Here is a 12368-nt window from a genome sequence, read left to right on the forward strand (position 1 = left end):
ATCAACGCCAATATTTTATATATATATAAATTTATTTTTCATGGCTAATGATTATGTTTTCCTGATTAAAAAGAAAGAAGAATAATTTTAAGATGATACCTCATAATACCTTGATACTGCATGTTCATTCATCTTTTTAGGGTTACTAATGCAAGAAGGTAAGTAGAAATGATATATGGGCTAGGATGATATATAGATGAGAGGTAACTGAAACGGAACCAGTCCACCTACGTTACTACAACACTACATAAGGGAACCAGTCTCTTGATCTATCGGAAACAAACATGTGGGGAACCAGTCCTCAGAACTTGTTGATGTAAAAAAAGGAAGGTGGAAGGATATTGAAGTAACAACTCCAAAAATACCTGTTATCGAGAAAAAATATTTTTATTTTCTGAACTATTTTTATTGACTCGAGCAGGGCTCCATTTTAAGGAATGTTTGTGAAAAGTTTAAAGTCTGTTCTATTTTATAATATTCTGGTACATTTTGATGTGCTGGGGTACACTTCAATTTTCTACCCATAATTTTTTACCACCAACACTTAAAAATTATAACGTGTCTCTATCACTTTCAGGGCAATGTTACAGTTTATTGTTTAATTCCAACTATTCCTCCCGTCACAGTGGCAGTGTAGCTGGTGTCAACGTTGATGAGGGAGTTAGAAAGAAATTGGAGAGAGTTAAAGAATTTTACATGCCTCTGTCTAATGAATTTGGGTTCTCTTAGCAGGTCGAAGAGTTGATAAAACTTCTTCTTCCATGCCGCTGTCCTCACTATCTTCTGAAGCAAGGTATCTGGAAAACACTGAAGGAGGCGCTGCATGTATAACTTACTTAGCTCTTCTCTTAACCGGAAGTAACTACCACTAATGGATTATTTCACCCATCAAATAAAAAATGGAGCCTTTCAGGCTTATAAAGGAGTCAATGGTTGAATTTATAAGCAAATCATGAATGAAACAATTACCGTTATGTTAATAGCTAAATTTTAATCAACAAAGCTGACTGTTTACAGGCGTTACATGTTATTAAAATGCTTGGGAACACCACTTAGGGAACAGATAGGACAACACTACTCCTTCTTTATAGGCAAATTGTATTGTTCAAAATTAATTACGGGTGTGTGGCCTACGGTTCAATAAGCAAAAGAACACTCCAGATGCTAGTTCCCATCCAAAACACCGCTTTGAGAATAATTACTGGACTTTCTGCTCCAACCTGTCAAGTAGTTTACACGTGGAAACATCTGAAATACCATTACTAGTTAAAAGTAAAATTCTGGCACTTAAATATTATTCCAAAATCATATCTAACCCAAACCACCTCCTTAATAATTTCTTCTCTTTATCCGGTAATCAAGTCTTGGCTTATAATGCACTAATTACTCGTCTTTCTTTCCTTAACAGATGCTTACAATATATTGCTTACCCAAATCTCACTCTGTTTCCAAATGTAATGAAGCAACATCCTCCACAGGTAGAACCATGTTTGTCACCACTCCCAACAGTCAAAAATAATTACTTCATCCGCAATTTACCCCCAATTATTGCATTAAAAAGCGATTGAATCAATCGCGCAGTTTGCAATATCCCTCTAAACTACTCTCACTCAGTCATCTGTTCTGACTCAGAATCCGCCCTCAAATCTTTAAAAGATCCCTTTTCAATAGAATATATCCATTAATAATAGAGTTGAAGCAGTATTTGAAAACTTTGAACAACATGGATTATAGGGTCTTGTTTTTATGGTTGCCAGGTCATCATGGGATCACCGAGAATGAAAAGGCAGACTCGTAGGCCAGACTAGCTATAAAGACAGGTAAGGTCGTAACATTATCAACATGCAAAGATGTTATTTCATGGATCAAAGAAATTGGATGGCAAGAGTGGCAAGATGAATGGTTCATCAAGAGAGACAAGTTAAGAATGGTCCAACAGACAGTGAAACGTCCAACCAGAAACTTGAATCTGCTACAGAGAGAAGAGGTAGTATTAACCCGTCTTTGGATAGGCCATACTCGACTCATCCACGGTCATCTCATGAAAAAAGAAAATCCATCGATGTGTGCATGCATGTGTTGTTACTGCGGAAATGATCTCACCATTAGGCACATTCTCACTGAATGTATTGCTCACAAAACACACCGATTCTCTACAGATTTACAGGAGATGTTGAGAGAAGATCCCACAACAATAAAAAAACTTTTTCACTTTTTAAAAATCATTAATATTTATGATCACATATAGTCAAGTGTCCAGCATGGATAAGTGGATACAAAATTTAATATAGTAATTTACTAACTACATCAATTCTAATTACAACTTTGCAAAATGTAAATTGTAATTGTAAATTTATAACATTATCACTTTGTAATTATATGTAACTTTCTCACTTTGTGAATATGTCAATTGCAATCTACTAACTTTGTAAAGTCAATAATGGCCCTAATGGTCGAAAAACTTAAATAAATAAATAATAGCTAAATTTAACTATTACCTTCCATCATCTTGTTGCAGGCTTCTTACACCTTTAATCACAGCTGTCCTGTTAACTCTAGATAAATCATCACCTAATATAAGAAGTGAGGCTAAACCTGTATAGGTCATTGCAAGATGTCCGCTTGTAAACTGTTTATTGCATGACTGAACGCTGTCATCAACATTAATTGTAAAAGTATCACTTCCTTGGAAACCGCATCTATCCATAATACCATCTGTCGATAAAATAAAAATTAATATTGATGGTACTTCTATAAGTCTAAAGGAAGAATTCGATGTTTAACAAACCTGAATCTGGTAAAATTTGTAAACTGTAAATCCAATTGCATATCTTCTCTTTAGAATCCTTTATTTCATCTAGTGCATCAAGTACATCTAAACCGGATAAAGAAAAAAATGCTATTGTCAACCTAAAACAGTATATTTTCAAAATACATTTTTAAATTATGGACAATTTAATGAGATAGTTGTTTTAAAGTTAAAATTAAAAAATGTATATATATTTAATCCGAATATCAGTGAGCTTAGATTTGAAAATTCAAAAATGTAAATCCGATAAAACCATAAGATGTTAATGAACAAGCAAAAGTAAATTACAACGGTTAATTAGAGTTGTTAACTGATTCTTGGCTTAAATTGAATGAATAACAATATTTAGGAGGTGAAACATCAATTGATTTTAGTACCTGGTAGAATCATAGGATGACAAGGTGTCAGGTAATAATTTTAAAAATTGCTTAAGGTATCTAATATGCTCTCTGCGAGCTAATTCTGCGGGTTCTCCTTCCATTTCACCATCAAAAGATTTAAAGTCACCTCCACTGACTCGATCACTTCGCAACCTCACTTGGATAGTAAACAATAGGGAGGTTACTGTAATAAAGGTTATTTTAATTATTCATTAATATGTCTATATATTTAATGCGCCTACAATCTGAATTGAATTGAAAGAGTTCGCCAACTATTATTTTTTTCTTTGTAAAAAGCCGCATATTTAAGGGTTCCTGAAAAAATATTTAATTTCTATACATTTGATAAAAACATCTTATTTTAATGAAATAGTTTTTTTTATTATTTTCTCGAGCCACTAATTATTTTTTAAAAAAGATTCTAATTGATCCAAAGTATTTTATTAAAGTAGAAAACAACAATAAGGAAATGTCTTAACTTTGAATGATTTTGATTGAATTTTTATATTTTGCCGGTAATAAAAAGGCCATGGCTACATTTGGGGAAGAAGAAATAGAAGTCTTCAGTGACAGGTTGTGTATTGTTGTTTATGTGTGAGGCACTAGTTCTAATTATTAAGGGTTTTGTAATATGTCAGTTGAAAAAAAGCGATTTGAATGCTCGGCATTACCAAAAGGCTGGCAAAGAGAAGAGGTTATAAGAAAAACAGGACTTTCAGCGGGAAAAGTCGATGTTTGTTATTACAGGTAGAAGATAACTTTATCAAATTTGAAGCCTTGGAAGAATTCCATTTTACTAATAATTTGCCAGAATTAAAAGTTTGATATCCATGTTGAAAGCTTTTTATTCTTATTGTAACTTAAGCTGTGATTTATGTCCTTATGACTGTTTACATTTAACTAATATTTGCCTATGTTCAGAAATACTTTATCACTGAATGTAGAGAATTTTTTAACTTAATAATTCAAGTTATAATTAGCTATCATCACTAAACTTTAAAAGTCCCTCTTAGAGTAGCTTCATTATCATACATTATATAAACTATTTTATAATTATTGAACTTATTGTAATTTAAGCAAATGAATTCATTCCTAAATCAAGGTTATAAGGTATGTAAAAACTTTCACTGTAGCTGTATGTTGGACATTTTTCTTTCGTTCATGAATTAGCATTTGTTTAGATGTGTTGTTTCAGTCTGTTTATTAAATTATTGTAAGAATTTTCTATTCATGTCTTGTATTTTTTCTGTTCTTTGTTTGTACTAGTTATCTTCATTCGTCACATAATTGATAAATTTATTCAAAGCCAATCTTGAAACATGCCTTTTACATTGGTACCGAAACATATTTGGTTTGATCGTTATTAATAATCTGGCTTTTTGGATATAAAATTAGTTTTTAGGTGTGGTTATTTTATTTTACATTTTTTATATGTTAATAGTTATCAATAATGTAATGTTATTCAAGTACTTAGACATGCTATCAGTTTCGTTTGCTAATTTTTAAACCCATGAAGATGCTGATTTAATGACCATTATATGTTAATTTAATCTCAATTCTAATTTTATCCAACGTTGTTTAAAAAGGATGGTGACGTTGAAATGTTTTATCATTTCTTATTTTATTTCTTATCAATTCAATGTTTACTTTATCTAATAACGGTTTATGTTGTTGAGATTTATCTATCATACATTGCCTTTTTCAATTTTATTCTGTATTACCGTCCATTATATTTCAAGAAAGCACTGTTTATTAATATAAACAAAGCTTTAGAAATTATTTTTAAATTAATCTTTGTAAGAATAATATCTATCAATATATTAGCTAGAGTATTTTGTTTGTTCTTCAGATACGTCTGTAAATTATTATCTTTCTATGAATTTTGTTTCCAAATAGTGCTTTAATATCCTCATGTTTTTTCTTTAGCCCATTAAAATCTGCATTTATAGATGTATATGCATTAATTGAATATTAAAAATCATGTTTTGTCTGTTTGTTTCTGTGCTAATAATGCAGTATTAAGTTTATTTGATTCATGATCTTGAGATACAATTCTTTATCAATTTGTCCATTGAATTATGATTTGAAAAAAGTTCTTATCAGTTAAGGTATTTATGAAAAAAATAAATAAAAAATATGATATTTAAGGAACTCTTCTCATGACAATGAGCGGGAGTTGGTGGTGGAGGCCCGTACTAAGTAATGGGTTGTAGTGGCGTACAAAAAATAATATATATTAAGATATCTTTCAATAAGATTTTGTATTAACATATTAACCAATTCGGTCCACTGAACTTTTATTAGGCTAAAATAACAAACAATATTGACAAACCGTGGAAAATAAAAAAAAAAAAATTATTTTTAAAGTTGTAACAAATACACAAGCTCTGACATAATGTCTGGTAGATTACATTCAGAAAAAAATATTTTTATTGTAATTGGGTATTAATTAAAGGTTGCAATTGTTTATATTATATGAGGGAGATTATCTCATTAAAACAAATTGTTGTTATTTTAGTGAAGTGAATGCCCTGTGGGCTAGAAATGGTTGATATGTTTAATAAAAATTCTTACAAGAATAAAATATCACTATTTTCTTTATTTAGGAATATTGATGAGGTTCTTAGTAGTTTTGACTACTTTTTTCAAATTAATTCTTGTTTAAGTTAAATGTTTCAATCCAATATTGAAATAATACCAAAATCTTTCTGTTTATAGAAGGATCGACCGAATTATATTTTGTTGCTTTTTTGTACTAATACTTATGATTTACTTGTTACAAAGTTTTCGTGGTGTGATTTTTGTTTATGAAATTTAAAGGGTGAGACATTTTGTGTAGTGCAATATAATGAAATATGTGATGCTCTTTTTTTTTTTTTTTTTTTTTTCTCTCAAAATTGTGTGTTGTACGTGATATATTTTTGTATTCTTGAATTAATTACAGTGGACTCTCACTAATCCAAACTAATTAAAACCAAAGGGGTTCAGATTAGTGAAAATTTGGATTATCGAATGGGAAAAAAGTCTTCATAAGCAATAAATCAAATTTAAATCAAAAATTATATGTAAGTGTATTTACTTAAAAATATTTTTACAATAATTAGTCATTGTTCAGAAATTTATTTTTAGCTATTTTCTTGTGTTAGAATCAGAAACTTTCATTTGTTTGGAACTTAAAATCATCTTGGTTACAAAGAAATACCCGAGGAAGTGGATAGTATTGAAAAGCTTCTTCGTTTCTTATGTTTTTACCTACGTATATATATATTCTTAAAACTCATAGTTAATTATTTTTCTATAGCATAAACTATCATTTTATTAACTGAATATTAACTTAATGAAAAGGTTAACTATATCCCACAATAAAAAAATTGACAAAATAGATACACTTCTAAATTTTAACATATAGCTTGAATTTTATTTTAAGTGAAAGGATTTGGTATTTTTAACTACATTATTTAAGCCTCAGCAATTTGGGTGTTGATAATGCAGTTTTATTGACTGTATATGTACTACTTGCATAAAATCAAATCTTAATTTTTTTTTCAAGGGTTGACTCTCTCTGAATTAGTGAGAGTCTACTGTATCTTTTTTCGATCCAATATTTCAACATGTAGTCTTGTCTTGCATGAGTTGTTTTCATGTGTGTGTCAAATTAGATAAATATCTATTATTAAATTAATTTAGAATTTTAACGATGATATTGTGAATGTGTTTTGTTTTATTGAGATAATTCTCCTGTGTCTTGATTTGATCTTTTCAAATATAAGCGGTTGATAAACTGTTGAGCATGAAATATTTATTTTATATGAGTGGAATTGGGTTATGGGGGTAATGGAAGGGTGTGTGTGATTGCAGCCCTGATGGACAGAAATACGACAGCAAACCACAGCTGGTTCGTGCAATAAGCGATTCTATCGACCTGACCACCTTTGATTTCTCAACGGGCAAGTGTAATACACTCCTTGCTCGTAGACACAAAAAACCAAGAACTAGTCAATTTGATTACAGGTATAGTCTATAGTGTTTTCGTAAATGTTTCACCCTGGCTTACCTAGCAAAATAACAAGCATTTTGCAGAGGTTAAGATTCAAGTTTCTTGGGTATTAGTGAGTGTAAAAATTATTTTGAACTATTTTTTATCAACTTTTTAACCTTGAGTTTTTATCAAATTCTCCGAATTGATTTAAATATTAAAATTTTGGTTATATTTAAAAAATATGTAGAATTTACATCTTTCAAGAAATTCCTTCATGTTTGTGATACTGTTATTTTTGAGACTAAATATTAATTTAGATATTTGTCATTTTAAGTAGTTCAATTTTATTTTACCGGCTCTGGATTATTATTTTTAGGAATATGTCTTGCCTATTTCATTCTTTTATTTTTACCTGGGGTGTTTATCTTTAACATCTCCATAACATTAGTGCAAATCAAAGTACTATTACCATTAGTTGTTATATTATTTAGTCCCAATGGAAGCAATTTCTCATAGTGGTCATTTCTTAAAATAACTGCTTGAAATAGCATAAATTTCAGAACAATTTGTAAATTTTACAAAAATACTTCAAACTTCAGGGACCAATTCTATGCTTCAATTGTGGATGTGTGGATAATTGTGAAAAACAATACTCTGTGAAAATACTTGGTTTGGATTAGACAACATGGGTGTGAAGCAAGATGTTTGCTTCATGATGTTAATTGAATTAGAGTTGTTTATGGGGAATTTAATATACTTTATAAAAAGTTACAATATTACAAAAAAGAAAATGTTTGTAATATATAAGGATGAAGATAACTGTTTTCTATGTTCTACTAGGGAAGGTGACGGCCGTGCGGGTTGGGGCGCAGGTCTCAGTGCGCTCGGTTCGGAACGTTGTGGGTTTGATTCCCACCTGGGGCTGTTAAACATTCATTTTTTGGCGGTCCTGAAAAATAAATCTTGCCACTCCCACCTTGGTTAGTATGCAGCGGCAACCTAGGTAGCCGTCAGGGGTTGCCAAAAAGGACCCACAGGCCCACTTGCCGGACTTGTTTCCCCCACTAAATACCAGTACCAGTACTAGTATGTTCTACTATCTAAAATTGAGGAAGAACTACGAGACATGAAGTACTCTTGGGTTTCTATGAAGTCGTTCCTTAGCAACCAACAGGGCAGGGATCTTAAAGACAGACAAAATGAGAGCTTTGTTGTCCACAAATTCTTTTATTTGAATGGGTTCATATGGTAAACGTTTAACCTGGCTTACCATTATGTAATGTAGAAAGCAATGTGGTCATTCTACTTGTTCTCTTGAATTTGTTTTATTTAGCGACTTATCGGGCTGCTCACCTGGTCACTTATCTGATTATTACTGGCAGCTTGATGTTAGCATTAGAAATTAGTTTTGTCACCATTTATCCATTATGTGAAAGAACTTTGGTTCAGAAGTGGAAGAACCATCCCTCTTGCAACAAGTAATGTTTTGGAGGGGCTGGTTGTTGAGAGGGACTAGTTTAATTGTATGGCTAAAAATTCTGGACTCACTGGGAATCCTATATCATTATTTATTTTATACCTTAGCTGGGTATTGTCAACTCTATAAATTGTAATAAAAAAATTGTATTCGACTAGTCACAACTAATCGTCTCTCATCCCTTTTAACATTTTCTATTGTCTGAATTATTAGTATGCTATGTATTAGCAACTCAGCTACTAGTGTTCTAGTGTTCTAGTACTGGAGCAGCCGCTCGCGATTTTTTTTTTCAAGTTACTCCTTTGTATGTATTGTTGGCAATTAGTAAAACATTTCATGAGATGCTGATTGGAATTGTTGTCAGAAATAATTTATGAATTATTTTTTAAAGTCGATCATAAACTCTTAATTAAAATGTTTTATTTAAAACTAGAATTGATATTTTTCAAACTGTGTGAGTTCGATGTGAAAAAGTTTTTGTTTAAACAACCCTCTGATATTCTAATTGAATTTTCAGTCCTAGTTTTAATATTGATAAAATGAGATTATAATTTATAGATTATTTATTTGTTTAGATTCTACATACATCTACCCCAAACTTACAATTATCTTTTCATTAAGTTTACTGTTGAAATCAATTTATTTTAATAGTATCACAATATGAGAACGCTGTTTTTTTTTTTTTTGTTTTTTTTGAAAATGTAGTTATGTTAATTGGTAGTGTATCTTTCTCCCTTTAACTTGAATATTTGATTCACATATCCAAGCGGATTGGTTCTATTGACTGATAGATTTGATTGATTGTAGGACTGAATTCATCTATCTTTTCTTGAGGTCTAAGGTTTTATGAAGAAATAAATTGAATATAAAGATGTGTACAGCCAACAGAGTGTATTTATATCAATCAATGGATTGCTGTGATTTTTAAAAAATTATTATTAATAGAATTTGACATTAGATATTGTTTCACTAGATGTAAACATATCATTCATACATAAGCTTTATTTACTTTACTCCCCTAAAAGAGAAACATTGAGTCTTGACCTTTGTAAATTGCATTTTTGTTTAAATAATAGGTGCATAGCGGTTGGTTGCATGTTTGTGAATATCCATCAGGTTGTTTCCCTTGCTTGTTGCATGTTGAATTTTGTTGGAGTAGTTATTAGTTTTGATAACTCACTGTATTTTACTTCCTTCTTTTGAACAAAAGCTTTTTATTGGTTGGGGGTATTCAGTGTTTAATGGTGACAGTTATCAACATATTTATGCGAACTTCAAGTTAATTTTAATCAGGTTAAAGGAAAATTTTATCTATAGGTAAAATTATTGTTTCAGGGCTGACTGGATTAATTTCTTAATTCAGTGAAGCTCATTTAAATACTTATTGTATTAGAATAAGTCAAACATGAAGAATTTTGAATATATTTACATTTTATTCTAATTTTAATGAATTTTTAATCGAATTGTGATCATGGTTGCGCATGCAGTCAGAAATTAAAAATTTAATTATGAAATATATAATTTAACGTTTGTGAATGTTTTGAAAAACAGAAAAAATAAACAAGATATATTAGATATTGAAATAGTAAATTTATTGGGATTACTCTAAATAAATAAAAGTGAACATAAAATTGATCAATTGTAGATTAAGTGACTTATAGAAAAGGGAGTAGGTAGCTCAGTGGCAAGGCATTGTGCTATTAACTCCAAGGACCAGGGTTCGAATCTGGCTGTGGCCGATAATTATTATCTGTTTAACTCCTTGCACAACCGTTGGTCTAGTAACAGTACCTCCTTACAAAATACAGATTTAATTTTTTTTTTTAATTGTAGATTAAGAAACCTAGTCCACTTATAATCCTTCTATCAATTTATTAATATAATGTTTAACTAGCACTTTGACTTGGGGCTTAAACCACTTAAAAGCAAGATTTTTTAAATTTATTTTAAATAAGCATAATATAATTATATAATAAAATATAATATTTAGCCAAATAAAGTTTTAATAAAGTTTTTTTAACCATGACGACACACTGTTGTCACCAGTGTGTTCTACTGAATCTATGAATACAATAGGCTAATACGTGAAGGTTTTGTGTTTTTTTAAAACTGAATTACTGAATAAGGACTCTAGAAAGCTATTGTATACAACCACATTCTCTATAAAACATTTTCGCTACGTGAAATACTCTAAAACAATGTAAAAAAAAAAAATCCTTTTGACATTTTCAAAATGTTAATTGGAAGTATGTAAAATAAAGAAATACATAAGTAAATAAATTTATATGAATGAAAAATGAATTTTATTTAAAAAAAATTTTGAAGGAGTGTTTAAATTCTTAAATTCTGCAGAACCCAGGATGATCGTAGCTTGTGGAAGCTTGGACAGTTCTAAACATGGTTCGGAACAATGGAAGATGAAATGGAAGCGCTAATAAAGATGTTTTCACCACTCCAAATGTGGTGAACTTGTCATCCGCGGTCGAAGTTATGAACAAAATTGTATTGTATTTTAGTAAATTATGGTTGTTTCGGTCCTTTTTGTTTCTCTGATAGAAACTCCCTTGACCATTTTTCCTTATTCCTCGGATTTGTAGACTCATTTCAAAACTTAGAAGTCAGATACAGGCAATGGAGTTGTATCTGAGAAATGTGGAAGGGAGAGGTAGGATTCGAAACACCATTATCAGATCAAACCTCAAAGTACAATCTACCTTTGAGGGAATAAACACCAGATAGTTCTTATCCTTATTGAAATAGTTCGACAGGGCTCGAATGCGAATTTTTATAAAGATCTTCCTCTAAGGCACCTTTAATTTTGTTTATTTTAAAAAATTACCCATCTCGTATACTCACTAGTCATAAAAAAAAAAAAAAAAGAGGATAAATAGAAAACTATAAAAGGATTTGATTATTAACATTTTTTTTTTTTTTTTTTTATTTATATGTTGATATTTACAACTGTATAAAAAAATACACATATTACTCTTTTTTTGTTTTTTGATTGTCAGTATTGTTTTGAATGTTTTTAAAACTAATAAAGCAATGGCTGACAATAATAATAATATAATGACAGTTTTCAATTAGCTCATCTTGATTCTGTTCCTTACAAGTGAGAAGATCAACAAGGCACTTAGTACCCAAACTTTCACACAACTTCCACTTTTCATTTAATGTAGGCATATTGTAATTAATTACTTTAATGAAAACTTAGAACTGAATAATAATATGAAGTTTAGGAAGGAAAGGTTATAAAGCAAGTTGTTCAGAAAATCCGCTAGGAGCTCTCTCTTATACATTTGACATGACTTAACTGCTCACAATCCTATACTTTTAGCATTTAACATGGTAAAATATTTTACATTTAACACATCATGAATACACCTTATATATCGTTAGAAAGCTAAAAAGAAGTAATATTTAATAAAGAAAGCCATAGAATATGATGGAAAATTGCGAGAAGCGCATAAATAAAAGGTCTTTTTTAACTGGTTGGGACATGCGTCAGAGGTTTTCCGTTTCGACGATCTGATTGAAGAAAGTCAGAGTTATCACTAGGGGTATTCATGATGTTGTGTTAAATGTCATAACTATAAGATTGTGAGCAGCCCTATTTGAAGTCATGTTAAACGTTAAATGCATAAGAGCCCCTAGCGGATTTTCTCAGCAACTTGTTGTATAAGCCTTTATGTTTATAACCTTCCTTCCAGACCCTCATGTTAT

The 12368-nt window shown here is 30.4% G+C and overlaps 2 protein-coding genes across 5 annotated transcripts in view; one reads left to right on the top strand and one right to left on the bottom strand.

The window, feature by feature from the left end:
- betaggt-I (geranylgeranyl transferase type-1 subunit beta) overlaps positions 1-3387 on the bottom strand; it is a 15408-nt gene extending 12021 nt beyond the window's left edge. Inside the window, exons 1-3 of one of the 2 annotated variants that reach the window (XM_014438887.3) lie at positions 3187-3387; positions 2789-2910; positions 2499-2715 (exon numbers count right to left, since the gene is read on the bottom strand). In XM_014438887.3, coding sequence (XP_014294373.1) covers positions 2499-2715; positions 2789-2910; positions 3187-3290 — 443 coding nt within the window. In that variant the 5' untranslated portion in view covers positions 3291-3387. The remainder of the gene's footprint in view (positions 1-2498; positions 2716-2788; positions 2911-3186) is intronic. The other variant, XM_067046943.1, reaches the window with a different exon arrangement.
- A 172-nt stretch (positions 3388-3559) lies between these two features.
- Positions 3560-12368, top strand: part of MBD-like (methyl-CpG-binding domain protein 2) — a 74095-nt gene continuing 65286 nt past the window's right edge. The window contains exons 1-2 of one of the 3 annotated variants that reach the window (XM_067046945.1): positions 3560-3936; positions 7048-7200. In XM_067046945.1, coding sequence (XP_066903046.1) covers positions 3821-3936; positions 7048-7200 — 269 coding nt within the window. In that variant the 5' untranslated portion in view covers positions 3560-3820. The remainder of the gene's footprint in view (positions 3937-7047; positions 7201-12368) is intronic. The other 2 variants (XM_067046946.1, XM_067046947.1) reach the window with 2 other exon arrangements.

Source organism: Halyomorpha halys, unplaced genomic scaffold (genome assembly GCF_000696795.3).
Source record: "Halyomorpha halys isolate HHAL.00 unplaced genomic scaffold, Hhal_1.1 Scaffold70.1, whole genome shotgun sequence".
NCBI lineage: Eukaryota > Metazoa > Arthropoda > Insecta > Hemiptera > Pentatomidae > Halyomorpha > Halyomorpha halys.